Source organism: Limtongia smithiae, assembly GCF_038497785.1.
Source record: "Limtongia smithiae strain NRRL Y-17922 unplaced genomic scaffold V1518scaffold_1, whole genome shotgun sequence".
In the NCBI taxonomy this organism is placed as follows: Eukaryota; Fungi; Ascomycota; class Lipomycetes; order Lipomycetales; family Lipomycetaceae; genus Limtongia; species Limtongia smithiae.
In genome coordinates, this window is record NW_027117622.1 from 1,438,938 (window position 1) to 1,456,903 (window position 17,966).

A 17,966-nucleotide genomic window follows, 5' to 3' on the forward strand; every position below is an offset into this window, starting at 1 on the left:
ATGAGACGGATAAGCGTAACGTGCATTTATATTCTGTTGATTGGCCCTCCGCTCACCCGCACACCCAGCACAAGCACAAGCACAGCCAATAGGACGCCCTTTTCCAAATCAAAATTCACAATGCCTTCTATAATTTTAATGCTCTGTCTATGCAAATTGTTGTGGAACGCAGTCAGTTATATATACATGCTTCTTAGATCCCCTGTAGCATTAGGCTGGGATCCACCAACTGAAGATCAACCTCCTGGAACTCCACGTCCAAGTTCGCTAGCTCGCGGTCGCAGCCCAAATCTTCGACGTTTGCATCCAGGTACTGCTCTTCCACTGAGAGACCCACCATCGCATTGTTGACTGCAATGGCATGATGACTGTCAAGATGACGCGACAAATCGTATTCTCGCGCGAATCTGTAATCACAGTCGGGGAAGCTACATGGAATATGGCGACCTTCTTCGTAGCCGGTGCCGGTCAAACGATCAATAACGTCACCCTGGATGATCAGCGGCCTGCGCGTCTTCGCACTTCGTGACTGCTGCTTCTCAGTTCCACCTACCGATGCAGGCGATGACGATGTGAACCGCAATCGATGGCTCGTCGCTGGGCTAGAGACCACAGAGTGAGAAGTCGACATGTCAACCTGGAACATGCTGTCTATGCTAGATGTATCAATCATGCCTTCTGCTTCCACGAGCGTCGTTCCAGATACATGCTGTTCGTGCACCTTGGCGACGTGATCCTTCAAGAGACGTTTATGTCCAAATGCCTTAGCGCAGCCGACGTAATCACATACAAACGGCCGCTTGTTCTCGTGCACCGTCGACGTGTGCACGAGCAAAGCGTTCCTGCGAGTGAATCCGCGCTGACAAAACTCGCACACAAACTTGCGGCGTTCCTCGAGAGACACCTCGTGCACTCTCATATGTTCCCGCAGCGAGCTCAAAAACGTGCAAACAAGACCGCACACTCCACAGATAGTCTTGTGGTCCGCCTTGCGATGCTTTTGAAGCGCCGACCACGTCTGAAATCGCTGGTTGCATGTAGTCTCCACCATGCCGTCTTCGACTTCCTTCACGATATCCGCTCCTTGTGCAGCGCTCACGCTCTCAGCCGGAACCACAACAAGATGGCCGCAGATATAGCGTGCCTGCGTGGAGTGATCACGAGCCTCGTGCGCCTTCAGCCGCGAGTTCTGCATAAACGATCTTCCACAACCTTCAGCAGGACACATGAACGGCTTCGAGTGAGTGTGCACATCAGCAATGTGCTTCCTCAATTGCGTCTGCTTGTGGAATGACTCATCGCAAGGTGCGTACTCGGTGCACTGGTAAGGCTTGTCTTTCTCGTGCGTGAGCATATGTCGCTTAAGATGCTGGTTCGTGTTGAACCCGTGGCCGCAAAGCGTGCACGCGTATCGCTTCTCGGTGCTATGGCTAGACTCATGCGCCTTCAAATGCGAGTCGCGCAGGAACGTCTTTCCACAGTTCTCAAATGTGCACACAAATGGTCGTTCACCGGTATGAGATCGAATATGCTCCTCCAGGCGACATGGGCGAGTAAATGATTTGCCACATCCGTCAAAAGAGCAATGATAGCACTTTGGCCGAGGACGGGAGCGCTTTGTCGTTTCAGCGTTTCTACGAGCAGCGACGTCCTTGTCCATGCTGAGGCGTGCACGCTTAGGCGAGACCAGCTCGATGTCGACGCCCTTGCGCTCGTCCTCCTCGGACGCAATTTCGCTGCCCTCAATATCCTCGCTATCGCTGTACACGCACTCGTCTTCATTGCCGCCATCCAGCTCAAATTGCCCCGAGCCGAAATCAAAGTCCGACGCAATCACAGAGATCTCTTCTGTAGGTAACACTTAGCATTGCCACATTTAACGATGGAGATACATACGCTTAATGTGCCCATGACTCGTCAGTCGAGGCGCAGTCAGCGATAACGGCGACTCCAGGATCGACATCTTACAACTGACCACGCACCAGCACTAGCACGGAAGCGCCTGACGGTGGGTCCCCAGGAAAATTTGAGCTTGGGAGTTGGAGACGGACTGAGACGAGAAGCAAGCCGCACCCGTAATTAACTTCACGAGCGGTCACTTGCAGCCACTACATTAGTCCGTGACTCATAACTCACAACAACTAAACTTTAACTATTACAAATTTTGCTCTGTTTGAACCAGCAAACACATCTCGCTATTTGTTGTTCATCAGACCGGTGGTCCTCACTGCATATACCAAATGTCAGATTACGGAGATGATGGTGATGATGCGTAAGTATATATTCTGCTGGTTTTGCGTGTCTGTTGGGCGGCGTACTGACAGTTTGTGTGTATTCCGTCAGCTTCGACGATAACTTCGAGAACACCTACGATTTTGATGAGGACGCAGCACGGCTCTCGGATCAAGAAAACGAGGTAGTCGATGATGATGCTCGAATGAATGGCGTTGACGGAAACAATGGCGAGAGAAATGAGAATGGCGCCGAGGGCGATGACGCGGCAGCAGATCTTGATGCCGCAAACATTGTCGCCATCAACCAGCAAACACAAGCAGCACAGAAAAAGGCACAACGTCAGCTTGCAATTCCGAAGGAAAAGAGGACGACAACGCCATATATGACGAAATATGAACGCGCCAGAATATTAGGGACGAGGGCACTGCAGATTAGCATGAACGCGCCGGTGCTCGTCGATCTCGAGGGCGAGACTGATCCTCTGCAAATTGCGATGAAAGAACTTGCGCAGAAGAAGATTCCGCTTGTTGTGAGACGCTATTTGCCCGATGGATGGTACGCATCAGGTTTGTAACGCGATATTCTTGAAGGCATAGCTAATACAATCAATAGTTACGAGGACTGGGGAAGCGACGAACTAATTATTGAAAATTAGAACAGTGCGAGCCAGCTGGGTATGACCAGCCTGCGTATATTCATGATGTTTACTTAGGCGTTTCACTTTTGGGTTTCGTAATTATTATTGGATTCTGTGTTTACATCTTTGTAAGACGACGATTTGTGTTTCTTGTGATCTCTCCGCGTCGCTCATACTTCAGTGCCTATCAGCAAACTTGGCTTTAAAAGATCCACATTACCACAATCCTATTAAACCAAAATTTGCATAGACTAGCTAATGAAAGATTAAATCAAACCAAAACATTCCTGTTCACACAATTATACCTTCCACCAAGTCCTTATATAACAATGTAACCTTGCCCAGAGAAAATTTCAAGTATGGCTTGAAGCAAGCATCAATTGCTGTCGCAGATACGCCGTTCTCTATTAGTGCTTCCCGAAGTTCCTGTGCATCGGCTTGGCCGTTGTCGTCATTATCAAAAGCGCTGAACGCGTTAACAAGATCCTCTTTACTTGAAAAGCGCGAGAGAATCGACGACATAGCTGTTAAGTAAACCGGAAACTGTATCGGCCCCGGGATTTGCGTCATCATCTTGTCGATTGTTTGGGGATCTGGCTGTTGTCCTAGATACTGTTAGCCACGTATCATATCCAACACATTCGATATACTTGCGTACTCAGAGATGTCAACATATTTTGTAAATCCGTGCGGCTAATAATTCCATCGCGATCGTTGTCTAGCATTGTGAACGACTGCTTTATCTGGTGTATCTGCGCCTGGCTGATCTGTGTGAACGCGCCCGAAGGAACTCGAGCGCTATGCGCGCTTACTTTCGCGTCTCCGTAGTCTAGCCGTGGTTTCACCATTTTGCTACTATCAGTGAGTAACTGCAACAAACCTCTTGACACGCACTTGCTTACGTTGCGTCTTAGCTTCTACCAGTAAGTGCGTGGTGATGGAGAACTTCCCGCCGTGATGCTTCCACACGTTGGCGCACTTCGACCGTTGGGAGGTTCAGTCTACGGAACCAAAGCGCTGTCACACTTGAAGCTCTAACTAACACAGCACGTAGTAGTTAAGAAGTAAAGTATCACGCCCTGTTGCGTTTCTGCCGTTGCCGCATCAACGAGAGCGATGTTTACGTGCGGCTCAGGCATCAACAACGAAACGCGACCTAGATGTTTGAACGCGGCGAAATTCCCCTCGACTTTCTAACGCCTCTCTCAATCTCGTTGTCCCTCACTCAGCGGGAACGATCAATTTATACGGTGCGGACCAGCCGGACTCTCAACAATGGCTTTACCTGGAAAGCAGTCCAACTCTCTGCTATCGGTGCCTAAACGATCCAACAGCATGCGACCACCATCAATTATTCCTCTATCGTCGTCTTCATCATCAAGACTCAATCGTCTCTCTGAGATCACGCCATCAGCAGGTCGCGAGGCATCTCAATCGCTCGCCTCAGTTACCGCTAAGACACGACGAACGGAGAATCAGTCTCCTTCTACGGTTAACGGAGGAAAAACTGAGAAGCAAATATCACAATTTGAATCGGCTCGCCAAACTTTCTCGCGACCATCGTCAAGCGCATCGAACAGGAGTACTGAAACAGCTCGACCGGCACGACACGACAATGATGCTCCCGCGACTAACAAAGAAACGAACATTCAAGTCGTCGTTCGTTGTCGTGGTCGAAACGATCGGGAGATTCGCGAGAATAGCGGCGTTATTGTGGCATCTGCGCCTAGTCGTAAGGAAGTTACAGTGCAAACTGGTCCTTTGGCTCACAGCAACAAGACCTATTCGTTTGACCATGTGTTCGGCCCGGAAGCTGATCAAGCTATGGTGTACGACGAAGTCGTCGCACCTATTCTTGAAGAGGCGTTGGCTGGCTACAATTGTACCATTTTTGCATATGGGCAGACTGGTACCGGTAAAACATACACGATGTCTGGAGATGTGTCAGAGAACTTTGGCATTTTTGCGAACCATGCCGGCATTATTCCGCGTGTGCTGTACAGACTATTTCTCGCACTCGAAACAGAGCAGTCTGAATATTCTGTCAAGTGCTCCTTTATTGAGCTTTACAACGAAGAACTGCGAGATTTGATTTCTAAGGAGGACGACAAAAAGGTCAAAATTTTCGAAGACTCCAGCAAGAAGGGAATCATCATCCAGGGTATGGAGGAGTCCTTCATCAAGACCGCTGCTGAAGGTCTGAAAATTCTCCAGGACGGTTCTATCAAGCGCCAAGTTGCGGCTACAAAATGCAACGATCTGTCATCTCGTTCACATTCCGTGTTTACAGTGACTGTGCACGTCAAGGAGATGACCGGCGGTGGTGAGGAGTTTGTTCGTATCGGAAAGCTTAACCTCGTTGATCTTGCAGGTTCTGAGAACATCAGTCGATCCGGCGCCGAGAACAAGCGTGCTAGAGAAGCTGGAATGATCAACCAGAGTTTGCTCACACTTGGCCGAGTCATCAACGCTCTTGTCGATCGGTCATCTCATATTCCCTACCGTGAATCGAAGCTCACTCGGCTGTTGCAAGACTCTCTCGGCGGTCGTACAAAGACTTGTATTATCGCAACGATCAGTCCAGCGAAGATGAATTTGGAAGAAACTATCAGCACGCTAGACTATGCCAGCAGGGCAAAGAATATTAGAAACAAGCCGCAACTCAACCAGGTCATGTCCAAGAAGACGTTGATTAAGGAGTATATTAACGAGATTGAGCGGTTAAAGGCGGATCTTATGGCATGCCGACAAAAGAACGGAGTTTACATTTCCGCTGAGTCATACCAAGAGATTACTGAGGAGAATGAGAGTCGGAGAGTGCGAGTCGAGGAACAGCAACGGAAAATCGAGGTCATGGAGACTCAGCTGCGGACGACTAGAGAGCAAATCGAGCTCAGCATGAAGTCCACATTGGAAACCAGAAAGGAGCTCGAAATCACTCAGGTCAGTAAATAAGTTGCTGGGGACGCGCATGATTTGTAATAACGGTCGTACAGAAAGAACTAGCGAACACGCGAACAAGCTTGCATTCAGCGGAGAAAAATCTTGTAAGTGCACAGCAGGACCTGCGAGACGAGCAATCTCTACGACATTCATACGAAGCCACGGAATTCGAGCTTGGCAGAACAGCGGAAGCTCTTATTGCTACGGTAAAGGAGGCATCAAGCGACGTGAGCAATCTGAACAGCGCGATCGACAAAAGGGCAAAATTGGATGTCGATAACCGGAATATGTTTTTGCAGTCACAACGGAACCTCTTCAGCGCATCCAAACAGATCGAAGATATGGCTCTCAAGTATACGACTGATCAAACCAAATTGTTCGAGTCGATGTCCGAACAGATGCGAACGATGCTTGTTGAGGAGACTGCAAAACTGGGAAGCGTTTACAAGTCTTTGGAAAACTGTCTTGCGCAAAACACAGAGCAGGAGAAGCAGATCTCGAAGGAACTGTGTGGATCCAAGGCTGATATGAATACCGTTTTGGACGATATCAAAGTGCTGAGAGAAGATATCAAAAGCAAAGTCGGCGAGGGCCTAAGCGGCCTCGGTACGACTACCGAAAAAATTTCTCAGGAATTACTCAATCAGCTCGAAGTGTTTCAAAGCCAGGTTAGTTCTATTTATAATGGCTATGAGAGGATCATTAACACTTCATAGACTTCAACGGCATACAACAGGCTTGGTCGCGATTTCAAGAGCATATTTGATGATGTACAGAAGCATCTGCATAGTCAGAATGCCGCGATCGAACGGTTTCATGAGGCACTTCTACTCGCTTCTTCAAATGCATCGGCCGCATTCGATAACGGCGCACACTCCGTGCTCCAGATGGCTGAAGAGGAAGCAAAGCTGAGAGAACAGGAGAAGACAGCACTTATTTCCCAGGTTAACGAACTTTTGGAAGTGGCATTTAGCGCGCAGCAACAGCGGTTCGCTGGCCGTTCTCAGGAGATGCACAACGAGTTTCTGGTCTCAAAGACATCATTGGACACAGCTGGTCATGACTTTGTTTCAGGTGTTTCTGGGTGGCTCAATGATCAGTCCGAGTTTCAGCAGGCAATGCTACAAAATAAGGATCGTATCAAGCAGCAGATTATAGAATCATATCGTCAAGCAGAGCAGCAGGGCGACATGTTGCAGACTTGCACCCGCGCAATTCACGCCGAGTCTGTTAAGATTGTCGATTCGCAGAAGGAGAACCTCGGAACGCAAATGCAGGTGTTGGACGGATTTGTCGTTCGCGCAAAGGAACAGAACGAAATGCATTACGCGAAGCATACGATGGCCTTGACGGCCATGAATCAGGCGGTGAGAAACACCTTGCCAGCTGCAAACAAGACTGTGGAAGATACAGGCCATGCGCTGCATACATACGTGGACGAATCGTTCAAGGTTCTGGAGGCTGGCATGTCGAGAACTCACGAATACGGCCGAACGAGTACAGGCGAGTTGGTAGAGTTGAGGGACTCTCTCATGAACTTGCGCATGCAGGAGTACATGCCGACTGGGCAGACCCCGAAGAAAACAAAGGTGTACAACACGCCTACAAGCTTGCCGAGAACTATTCACTACCACCAAGAACAGAGTGGAGAATTGCCGGGAGTAGTCAGTTAAATCGTGTGTTGACATGTGCTTTTATATTAAAGATGTGCGCTTTCAATTTCAGATAATACCAATGACTCTAGTATTGTGTGTGATCAGATGTGATGTACCAAGTAAAGCAGAGTGCTATGCACAGCGCAGCAAATATGCAAATTAATTCAATTAACGCCTGACATAGAGAACGCGACACGAGCTGCGTGATATAGAAATGCCAATCAGTTAAACGTGAGAAGTCATTGAGGACCCGTGAAGAATCAGTACTACGCGTCATGAGTGAATGTCTGTGACGGTGAATCACTCTCTTCGATAGCGCTCTCGGGGAGGGCATCTTGTGGCTGACTGTGTTGAAGCGATACTACAGCGCCGTCAGGCTCTAATGTAGTATTTGCCATATCATGCGTTAAATCGTCTTCCGTACTCCCGTGCTCGTCCCTTAACGGGGTAATTGTCGCCACTTCAGTTTCACTAGCTTTAGGGGAAGACTCAGTATCGTTGACGACTCCAGCAAAAATCGGCCGCTCCTCCTCTTCTCTAGCCTCCCGTTCTGCCAGCTCGTTCTCGTCTTCCTCGTCGTCCTCAGATTTTGACTCAGAATCGGAAAGACGGTGCCCTGAATGGGCACCAATGTGTGATGACGCGGCAAGTCGAGAACGGAGCAGCGGCAGTGAGTCTTGACGTGGCGAGGTGGGTGTTGCGAGTGCTCTTATCGATTGCTGCATGAATGTGCTTTGTAGACCATATGGGTTGGTAGAAGTTTGGCGTTGCATGTGTGATGATGGTACGGCGGAGGGTTCAGCTGCAGATTCTGGCTCGGCTGCGCTCGTTTTGGATTGTGGTAATGCGGATTGGAGTTGCTCGAGAAGATCAGAATATTGTTGAGGCGGAGAATCGTCAATTAAGCTTTTTAATCGGATATTTCTATGCAGTGTCAGTAGAATTCCTCCTCAGTGCACACGACCTCCACATACGTTTGGTAGAAGAGCTCGGAATACGCAGACGCGCCAGCCAATTCGTCTTCGACATTGAGCCCAGCGTCATGAGGAACCCCTGACCTCCTCTGCCCATACACGGACGACGACACAACCTTTCTGTTGAAGACGCTTGACCCCACACCTTCTATCGTAAGCATTTTGCCGATATCGCTGCCGCGGTGTGAACCTGAGTTTGCGCGCATGGCAAGACTCGAGATCTCAGCTTTTGTAACCTGCCAGTCTGGCGACAGTGATGTGGCACCGACAATTGTAGTTGCGTCCTCAGCGAAGTCGATGATCAATGAGCGTCTATCGACGCCATCTTCGGACGAAGCTGCGGCCGCTAGAAAAGGAGACATGTAATCCATGTCCTCAACGTCGTCGTTAAAGATATAATGCACCCGAGGATGTAGCGTGCGAGATCGTGACTGGCTCGCACCGGCTGAAAAGTTAGTCGACTCTGCAACGGCTGTGGCGGCGGTGGACGAGGTCGCGTCCTGGATCACGGTGAAGTACAGTGGCGGCACATCCGATACCACATGCGCCGCGGTAGCAGTGCCAGCCCCGCGCAGGGCCGGTAACAAAAATTGGCTCTCTGACATGTTAATTGGTGATGCTGTGTACGGTCAATCAAGGCCGCGATCGATGCATGGTCTCTTGGTTACTGCGGGGAGCTGGCAACGCTCTCCATGTAGTTTGTGTTGGGAGTTTGTGCGAAGTTGTGAACTTCGATCCCACCATGGCGGTGTAGAGCAGAGTATTATGGATCTCCGGCAAGAACTTTCTCACTGCTTATTAGGTAAAGTTGTCCGTAACATGCACCCCATGACTATTATTACCACAAACTTCTTTCCCATCGTCTACAGCGGCACCGTTGGGGTAACCTTTGGCCCTAGCTCTAGCACCTCCAACCTCGGCGGTTCCGTACAACATGACACTGCAGGCCAAGTCAGTTGCTATAGTGGGTGGTGGCCCTGTTGGTGCTTTAGCTGCGCTATACTTTGCGCACGACGGATGGGAAGTCAACGTGTACGACCTGCGGACAGGTATGCTAGCACACAGGATGTCAGGCTGCCATCGCGTACGCAGATGCTGACGAGATGCAGATCCGCGTCTGGAGCAGCGGACTACGGCATCTACCGGAAAGTCTATCAATCTTGCGCTCTCTCACCGCGGTATTGAAGGTCTTCGCGGCGCGTCACCCGGACTAGCAAATATGGTTATGAAGCATGTAGTACCTGTTTACGGCAGGATGATCCATGACCGCCACGGGCGATTGACGTCACAGGCGTATGATGTTCATGGCGAGCATATAAATGCGGTAGACCGGGGCTGGCTCAACAATGTGTTGCTTGAAGAGGCCGAGAAGTCAAGTGGTGGGAAAGTGAAGATTCATTTTGGGCATCAGCTCATGCAGTGCGACTTCCACTCTCGGCAATTGAAGTTTATGACCGCGTGAGCAGCATATCTTTGCGAGTACATACGTGAATCACAGTATACTGATACTCTTTTCAGGGACGGAGAAGTAGACGTGCGAGCCGACCTAGTCGTTGGCGCTGATGGTGCGCACTCCGCGGTACGTCGGCAGCTGATGCGCGTCGCTCGCGTCGACTTTGAGCAAAAATACATCGACACATTATGGTGCGAGATATCGATTCCGCCAGCACATGTGCCGAGTACGAAAGAGGAGACTTACCCACTCGACCCACACCACTTGCATATCTGGCCACGCAAAACGTTCATGTTGATGAGTCTCGCAAACATCGGCGATGACAAGAGCTTCACCGGCACGTTGTTCATGCCACAGGCAAACTTCGATGATATAGTGTATCCCCTTGACGTGGTTGATTTTTTCAAGTCGTATTTCCCCGACGTCGTGCCTTTGATCGGCGAGGAAAACCTCGTGAAGCAATTTTTTCAGAACCCGAAAGGGTCGCTGATGTCTGTCAAATGCTCACCTTATCATTACTTGGATCGATGTATTCTGATAGGCGATGCCGCACACGCAGTATGTAATTTCCTATCATCCCGTCTCGCGAGGGTATTAGCTTATCAGTTGTTAGATGGTGCCATTCTACGGTCAGGGTATGAACTGCGGATTTGAGGACGTGCAGCGTCTGTTCGAGCTAATTAGGACTACCAATTCCATGACCACAGCGCTGTCGCAATACACGACAACACGGAAAGCGGATTTGTTCGCCATTTCCGACCTTGCAATGGCGAACTACGTCGAGATGCGGTCGACGGTGACCTCAAGACTTTATCTCGCGCGCAAGACCACGGAGGAGTTACTGTACAAATACGTTCCGCAGTTGCAAATTCGTACTCTGTACAATATGGTTAGCTTTTCAAGCACGCCGTATAGCATTGCGCTTCGCCGGAGCATGTGGCAAGGCAAAATGTTCTCTGGACTTTGTATTGGTACCGGTCTCGGGCTTGTAGGTGCGGCTTCATACGGGGTGTATAGGTTTAGAAAGGTTTTCCGGAATCTGATTTCCTCAGATTAGAACATTTTAGAGCAAAATAAATAGAAAAAAATTTATTAGCCAATTATTATCCCCTTTTTAGTTCTTCCTGGTTGTCCATGTGTAGTATACACCCATTTTTAAATCCAAAAATCCTTGGTCATCCACTAAATGCGTCGCATCTTTCGTCAAGATCTGATCGATTCGGTTCTTGACCTTCGCTTTCTCTGACTTGTCCAGTCTTGTAATATAGCTTTTAGTAAGCCACAGCTTGTATACGTCCTGTGGACGAATCTTGTAGCTCCAGTACACTTTGCCCTTCTCCAGCGGCGTCTGGAATTGCTCTCCGGCTTCTGAAGTCTCAAACACATCCTGCCAATTCATGCGCCGAAATTGCGGCAAGTCAAGATCATACTGCCAGCACTCCTCCGCGACTTCGAGTTGCCACTTCTCATTATGCTCAGGTTCAGGTTCGTAATTCCAGATCAGCGCAAGTTTGCCTGTGCCCGGCTTGAGCACGCGGTGCATCTCGCGGAGCGACGCCATGTCAGCAAACCAGTGGAATGCTTGTGCGCAGAAGAGAGCATCAAGCGACCCGCTCGGGAATGGGATCTCGTAGCTGCTACCTTTGAACGCGGGAACGTCGGGCAGCTTTTCGCGGAACGTCTTGAGCATGCCGTCGGATATCTCCACAGCGCTCAGGTCAAACCCGCGGTTCCGCAACAGCGCAGTGAACTTGCCCGTACCGCTGGCAAGGTCAACAACACTTGCGCCTTTGGCGGGAAGCGCCATTGAAGCTATAAGCTTGTCGACGGCCGGCGCATAATGCGTTGGTCGAAACTGGTCGTACAGATCGTGGTTCGAGTCGAACGCGGATAGCGAGGTCGGATGCACTGTCGCGGCTGCGTCCGGGATTGCTGTAGACAGCATGCGATGCGCAATGCGCGAGACGCCTGTCCTGCAGAATCTTGCAGACATATTATTGAAGTGGTGGTGAAAGTGGCAAGGTCGATGATACGACGACGATGGAGCTAATCGCTAATGTAGGCCAGCTGTTATCTGTTGCGCCGCATGTCATATCGATCCCAACGTCACAACTTGATGTGCGTCTCTGCTCATGTACTTGACCTCCCTAACCGCCAGACATATCGCCAAAAGTCTCGTCAATTTAATTCAAACCTGCAACCCAAGACTTAGCAAACACAGCATGATAGTAGGAAGTAGAAAGAGTGATTATTAAACTGAGGAGTTATTTTGCATGAGTTATTTCCTTTAAAATTAAAAATAACAATGCCCAAGCCTATTTCCGAGTTCTTCTTTTAAAACACCCATGAAAAACAGAGCTGATTACAAAAATAAACCGCAACCAATGAAAGAGTGTACAAAGCAAAATATGAAACGCATGCAGAAACAAAATCAAAACCATAGACCACCCCCTTCACCAATTATGGCGACGCTTAGAGCGAAGGGCCGGCAGCGATAACTTCCTTGCTGCAACCATCCTGATACTTAGTGAAGTTCTCCGCGAAGAGAGTGCCGAGCTTTCCAACCTCGAGAGCGAAGTCTGCGGGACCATCGGCCCAGCTGGTGGCCGGGTTGAGGATCTCGGATGGAACATTAGGGCAGGTCTTAGGAACGTAGAGGTTGAAGACGTCAAACTTCTCGTATTCGACCTTGGCAAGCTCTCCAGAGTGAATAGCGTCCAGGATAGCACGAGTGTACTTGAGCGGGCATCGAGAACCGCCCTTAGACGCAGACTTGCCAGTCCAACCAGTGTTCAGGAGCCAAGCCTTAGCATTGTGTTCGTTCATCTTGTCCGAGAGCATTTGAGCGTAGCGCATGGGGTGGAGAACCAAGAAAGGCTGGCCGAAGCAAGCAGAGAAAGTCGCCTGCGGCTCAGTGATACCGTCCTCGGTACCGGCCATCTTAGAGGTGTAGCCGGAAATGAAGTGGTACATGACCTGCTCATTTGTGAGAAGCGAGATCGGGGGAAGAACACCACGAGCGTCGCAGGTGAGGAGAACGATGTTAGTGGGGTGGTTGTACGACAAGCAGGGGATCTTGGCGTTGGGAATGTACTCGATGGGATACGCGCAGCGGGTGTTCTCGGTAAGCGTCGCGTCGTTGTAGTCGACCTCACGGGAAATAGGATCGAACACAACATTCTCGAGAACGGAACCGAAGCGAATGGCGTTGAAAATATCAGGCTCCTTCTCGACCGAAAGGTCAAGGCACTTAGCGTAGCAACCACCCTCAACGTTGAAGACACCGTGGTCGGACCAGCAGTGCTCGTCGTCACCGATCAGCAGACGTGCCGGATCAGCAGAAAGGGTGGTCTTGCCGGTTCCGGAGAGACCAAAGAAGAGGGTAACGTCACCGTCGGCGCCCTCATTGCAAGAAGAGTGTAGGGTGAGGACACCGTGCTTGACCGGCATGAGGTAGAACATCACAGTCAAGACACCCTTCTTCATCTCACCAGCGTACTCTGTGCCAAGGATAACCATCTCCTTCTCCTGGAAGTTGATGTCAACAGTAGTGCTAGACGTCATACCGCTAGTGAATCTGTTGGCAGGGAAAGCACCCGCGTTGTAGATGGTGAAGTCAGGGCGACCGAAAGTCTTCAGCTCCTCCTTGGTCGGACGGATAAGCATATTCCGCATGAACAGAGCGTGGTAGGCACGAGCGCAGACAACACGGACTTTGATCCGGTATTCGGGATCCCAGCCGGCGAAAGCGTCGATGACGTAGAGACGAGAGTGAGTGTTCAGGAAATCGATCGCACGCTCGCGGTTAATCTTCCACACCTCGGGGGAAAGCTTGGTGTTGACGGGTCCCCACCAGACATCGTCGGTGGAAGTGGGCTCATCGACGAGGCGCTTGTCCTTAGGCGATCGGCCAGTCTTGGAGCCAGAAGAGGCGACGAGAGCGCCAGCAGAAGAGATGGCGGAGCCGGACTCGTACACAAGCGCGTCCTCATAGAGCGAAGGAACGGAAGGGTTGTGCTGGATCGTGAGCTTGTTGTAGTCGATATGCGCCTGATTGAAGAATGTGAGAAACAATTAACCGAAAGCTTGCCAGATAGGAACGTACAACAGAGTACAAATGATCCTCGACCTCAGTCGGGTTTGGCTTGACGCCGTTGGGGTAGAGGTTGGTCTTGTTGACGGTAGACATGGTGAGAAGGGGAGGCTGCGAGATCGCGGGTTACGAAGTCAGAGGCACAAAGTCAAAGGGACAGGCTTGAGAGCGGGGAAGCGGCCGACTTATATAGAAGCGACTGGCGCGAAGAGAGCATCCCGTCGTGGGTGCGCGGAGACCGACGCTGGAGGGGCCGGGTCGTTTTCCTGTTCACGCCTTCCGGTGCTTCTGTCGACGCCGGCACCCCGCCTTTGCTCTCTCCCTCCCCCCGCACCCGCGACTCTGGAGCCGGATCTGCCCGATCTCTGCTGTCGCCAGTCTGCGCACTACGAGTCTTTGCTCAGCAGCAGCAGCAGCAGCAGCAGCAGCAGCAACGCAGGAACACACGGCGTCTGCCAGCCTTCCTCTCCGTCTCCGCACGCTGTCGGAAGAGCGCGCGGAGCCGCGAGCAGCACTACGCGCCGGGTACGGGTCGACGGGGCTGCGGCGCCGGTTTGGGACGGCACGGGCAGGTGTGGCTGAGTGTGGCTCGGGTGTCTTGGGCCACTTGCGAGGATGTGGGGTTAGAAGCGCGCGTGCCCAGAGCGACACCGGCATCGTACGAAAAAGATCCGGAGCTGCGTTTTCGTGTGCTTCCGGGCGCGATTGCTTTCTCGCCCGCTGTGCAGGCAGCGCGGAAAAATCCTTGGTCTCCGAATCGGCTATTTTCTACTGCCGCTTCTCACGCCGCCTGCCCAGCGCGGCGCGGGAGCGGTGGACCGATCGCAGCGAGACGGGCGTTTGCCCTCAGGCCATTTTGTTCCGGAACTGCCTGGCTCTCCGCATTTCATGCGGGGATCATCGCCGGAGCGGACCCCGTCAGCCACAGAGGCTCATTCGCCGTGGCACAGACTGACTCTCACACGCGAGCAAGCCGCACGTGGCAGTGCATGCACCGCCAAGCTTGACGGCTTCCAAATTCCAGAAGGAACGCGCAGGTCACCTGCTGGTCACCTGATCACCCGCGTGCCCTCCCCGGACGACTGTGTACGGTCATCGCTTTGCAGAGAACACGATTCGTCCTCCAAGTCTATGCAACAGAAAGGTCAACCGCGGGGAGGACTAATTCGAGCTGGATCTCTGTATTGACGCACGGAGGTGTGTTGCCGCTGTACGAAAGCCATATCCAGGACTCGCACTTCTCACTGCATAGCGGAGGATACACTCATGTAGGCGACGAAGCGGGAACGGTGTTTCCGCGGGCAGTTTCGGGTAGACTCGGCTTCTCAACGCGATTTCTGCCGAATGCACTGTCTCCGCCTCTGCATCGCCAGAATGATTCAGCGGCCTTTCGTGTTTTGGAGTTTGAAGCTTTGAACGCACGCCCGTCGCATGAGTGTTTCTTGCTGGCAACCAGCATCATTCATAGCTTCGATCTGTCGGCGCTTTCTCGGGCGCTGTTCAGGATCATATGAGTTCCTGCCGTGCAGGCGAAAACAAATCGGAGCAGCCCGGGTGTCCCCGCACTTTTCCCGCACAGCCACTTGGCTGAGCAGAAGCAGCATAGTGCCGCTGAGCTGGTGCCAACGCCAAGAGCGATTTCGCTGGTTTAGGCGGGTGCTCAGCCTTCTCCGTACCTGGGCCCCTGTGTGCTCTGCTTCCCGCTTCCTCTGCTCCGCACATTTACACTCGCCGCGCCCCGTATTTTTCCGACTCCTTCCTCCTCCCTCTCCGAATGATCCCGAACCCCATTGCCCGCAAAAGTAGGCCACACTCCCTAGCAATACCGTAACCGACCATAGAAGCCGAAATCAGTTGCCGCTGCGTGCTTCGGACGTAGCCTTTTTTCCGCGGCCGGCGCACTCGCCGGCCGCTCTCCGGCTGCCTGCTGCTTCTGCCGTTGCCGCCCTAGATGGCTCAGACTTGGGCCGGTGTTGACCCCTATTCGGTACCAGCCACTCCGCCCTCGACCTAACCCAACGTCCTGCCAAGATCCTGGCCGAAGTAAGCGCAGTTCTTCGGCAACTGGTCCTGTGCCCTCACTTCCAGCCACTTCTCAGGTCATCGCGGCTATATCCCGTTGTGCATTCTTGTCCAGTGAACGCTCTCCAATTACTGTCACTTTGCAGTACATACATTAGAGTCTAGACGGCTACAAGCCACCATTTGACAGTCTGGCGGGCGGCGTTATTAGCGCATGAGATGGAAGTTGACTGTGGTCGCAAAGCGGCTCTGCTACGTGAGGTGCCAGAGTGAAGTGACGCTGCTCAGCGAACGGGTCCGAAGTCGGAACACCGAAAGTCTCTAGTTTTAATTTCCATACGCTCTTGGGCCCTGGCTCATCGTGCAGCCAGCCAGCGGTCTGCAACCTTGCCAAACTTGTCTGTTCACAGTTGCCGCGACGTACTAATGCAAGTCTGGCTTTGGGCTTGCTCGCTGGTCCACCGCAAGTCGCTAGTTGCAGGTAGAGCTCATCACCCATGACATGCCACCGGATCTGTTAAATGACGCGGCAGAACGGCTCTCTTTCAGTCGTGTCAGACTTGGCGAGCACCCAACTCAGGGACTCGTCGTTGGTTTGTGTAAACTAGTTAGCACATGTCTCTTGACCTAATTTACGATACGGTTGAATATCTCGTTCTCGCAGCTATTCGAGCTATGTACAACTCTGCATCTCCTCGGCTCTATACTTTCACGCCCGTGTGGATTGCCGCAACGCCAAACGTCAGATCTTCATATCCTGAGCCCGAGATTTCAAATCCCGCATCTTGAATCATGCGTGCAAATTTCTCCTGGCTGGGGAATTTCGCAATGCTCTCGACCAAATACTGATAGGAGTCGTAATCCGCCGCAACTAGCTGGCCCATGAGTGGGATCACTCCAAACGAGTATTTCTGGTATATGAAGTCAAGCAAACCGACATTCACTTTGCTGAACTCCAAGCATGCAAACACACCACCCGGCTTCAAAACCCGGTGCGCAGTTCGCAGAGCAGCGGGAATATCGGTAAAGTTCCGAATGCCGAACGCGACTGTATATAAATCCTGAGAATTATCCGCAACTGCATCTAGAATCTCCGCGTTCTGCACCTTAAAAGCCAAGCGGGAGCCTACCAGGGTCGTCTGTTAGTTCTTGCATGTTTGAAACTCTTCAAGACCTCGCGAACATACCATCAGCGTATTTAGTGCTCAATGATCGTTTTTCTCCCTCCTTCAGCATATCCTCGTTGATGTCTACCACCAGAACCTTGCTTTGGTGATCATTGTGCACCTCCGCGGCCCAATCCAGCATGCGGAATGCAATATCTCCGGTGCCACCCGCAACATCGAGAATTGAGAGAGGCTTGCCGCCGGGATGGCATCCGGGATCGAGTTTCGACACGAAATGGTCTTTCCATAATCGGTGAATACCCATGGACATGACATCGTTCATGACATCGTAAGAGCTCGCAACGGATGAGAACACCTCATGAACTTGGTGATTTTAGATTTGTGCAAGGCATTCTCCGCTTTCAAAACAATCACATACCCAGTTCCTCTTTCCTTGCTTCCGGTACATCCCTAAATCCAAAGTGCGTAGTCTTCGATGCATCGCCCACGTGGTTGCCCGACGCCGGAGTTGCTGGCCCTACTTGTGTATTCCATCGTGGAGCTGCGCTTGATAAGCAACGCAGCTGTTGGAGATGTGTCCTTCCCAGCTCCCGCAAAAGTCCCTGCGCTCTCCCGGTCCTCAATGGCATCATTACTGGAGTTGGCTAGTGCGAAGGCTGAAACTAGGTTAATGGCCGTGATGACCTGAGAAGAGGCTGCTCACGACTTGGGCGGAACTGTGCGGCTCAGCTGCAGCTTTGATCCTCCGAGATGTGGTGAAACGTCAAAATTTTCGGGAGCAGAGCCTCCAAGAAGAGCAACATGCTGAGCGGTCGTAGCCGTTCTTA

At 51.5% G+C, this 17,966-nt stretch overlaps 9 protein-coding genes across 9 annotated transcripts; 3 read left to right on the top strand and 6 right to left on the bottom strand.

The window, feature by feature from the left end:
• Positions 1-15: 15 nt before the first annotated feature.
• V1518DRAFT_409692 (uncharacterized protein) lies at positions 16-2,028 on the bottom strand. Its single transcript, XM_066902423.1, has 2 exons — positions 1,897-2,028; positions 16-1,848 (listed from the first exon to the last, which is right to left on the bottom strand). Exons 1-2 carry the CDS (start codon positions 1,961-1,963, stop codon positions 194-196), a joined length of 1,722 nt encoding a protein of 573 aa, XP_066762237.1. The 5' UTR covers positions 1,964-2,028; the 3' UTR covers positions 16-193.
• Positions 2,029-2,156: 128 nt separating this feature from the next.
• Positions 2,157-3,154, top strand: V1518DRAFT_409696 (DNA-directed RNA polymerases I). The gene is made up of 3 exons (XM_066902424.1): positions 2,157-2,272; positions 2,344-2,790; positions 2,848-3,154. The coding sequence occupies exons 1-3, from the start codon at positions 2,241-2,243 to the stop codon at positions 2,888-2,890; spliced, it is 522 nt and encodes a 173-aa protein (XP_066762238.1). The 5' UTR covers positions 2,157-2,240; the 3' UTR covers positions 2,891-3,154.
• V1518DRAFT_409699 (uncharacterized protein) lies at positions 2,991-3,922 on the bottom strand. The gene is made up of 3 exons (XM_066902425.1): positions 3,775-3,922; positions 3,531-3,724; positions 2,991-3,477 (listed from the first exon to the last, which is right to left on the bottom strand). The coding sequence occupies exons 2-3, from the start codon at positions 3,718-3,720 to the stop codon at positions 3,164-3,166; spliced, it is 504 nt and encodes a 167-aa protein (XP_066762239.1). The 5' UTR covers positions 3,721-3,724; positions 3,775-3,922; the 3' UTR covers positions 2,991-3,163.
• A 58-nt stretch (positions 3,923-3,980) lies between these two features.
• V1518DRAFT_409701 (P-loop containing nucleoside triphosphate hydrolase protein) lies at positions 3,981-7,688 on the top strand. Its single transcript, XM_066902426.1, has 3 exons — positions 3,981-5,815; positions 5,869-6,483; positions 6,532-7,688. The coding sequence occupies exons 1-3, from the start codon at positions 4,148-4,150 to the stop codon at positions 7,486-7,488; spliced, it is 3,240 nt and encodes a 1,079-aa protein (XP_066762240.1). The 5' UTR covers positions 3,981-4,147; the 3' UTR covers positions 7,489-7,688.
• On the bottom strand, positions 7,494-9,205 carry V1518DRAFT_430748 (uncharacterized protein). The gene is made up of 2 exons (XM_066906178.1): positions 8,445-9,205; positions 7,494-8,394 (listed from the first exon to the last, which is right to left on the bottom strand). Exons 1-2 carry the CDS (start codon positions 9,047-9,049, stop codon positions 7,737-7,739), a joined length of 1,263 nt encoding a protein of 420 aa, XP_066762241.1. The 5' UTR covers positions 9,050-9,205; the 3' UTR covers positions 7,494-7,736.
• A 6-nt stretch (positions 9,206-9,211) lies between these two features.
• V1518DRAFT_409705 (uncharacterized protein) lies at positions 9,212-11,020 on the top strand. Its single transcript, XM_066902427.1, has 4 exons — positions 9,212-9,493; positions 9,554-9,902; positions 9,963-10,455; positions 10,511-11,020. Exons 1-4 carry the CDS (start codon positions 9,379-9,381, stop codon positions 10,952-10,954), a joined length of 1,401 nt encoding a protein of 466 aa, XP_066762242.1. The 5' UTR covers positions 9,212-9,378; the 3' UTR covers positions 10,955-11,020.
• V1518DRAFT_409707 (S-adenosyl-L-methionine-dependent methyltransferase) lies at positions 10,972-11,947 on the bottom strand. The gene has a single exon (XM_066902428.1). It carries the CDS (start codon positions 11,888-11,890, stop codon positions 11,012-11,014), a length of 879 nt encoding a protein of 292 aa, XP_066762243.1. The 5' UTR covers positions 11,891-11,947; the 3' UTR covers positions 10,972-11,011.
• Positions 11,948-14,142, bottom strand: V1518DRAFT_409709 (ATP-utilizing phosphoenolpyruvate carboxykinase). The gene is made up of 2 exons (XM_066902429.1): positions 14,003-14,142; positions 11,948-13,947 (listed from the first exon to the last, which is right to left on the bottom strand). Exons 1-2 carry the CDS (start codon positions 14,084-14,086, stop codon positions 12,370-12,372), a joined length of 1,662 nt encoding a protein of 553 aa, XP_066762244.1. The 5' UTR covers positions 14,087-14,142; the 3' UTR covers positions 11,948-12,369.
• A 2,470-nt stretch (positions 14,143-16,612) lies between these two features.
• On the bottom strand, positions 16,613-17,914 carry V1518DRAFT_37524 (ubiE/COQ5 methyltransferase family-domain-containing protein). Its single transcript, XM_066901495.1, has 3 exons — positions 17,558-17,914; positions 17,200-17,502; positions 16,613-17,138 (listed from the first exon to the last, which is right to left on the bottom strand). Exons 1-3 carry the CDS (start codon positions 17,769-17,771, stop codon positions 16,714-16,716), a joined length of 942 nt encoding a protein of 313 aa, XP_066762245.1. The 5' UTR covers positions 17,772-17,914; the 3' UTR covers positions 16,613-16,713.
• Between the last annotated feature and the right edge of the window lie 52 nt (positions 17,915-17,966).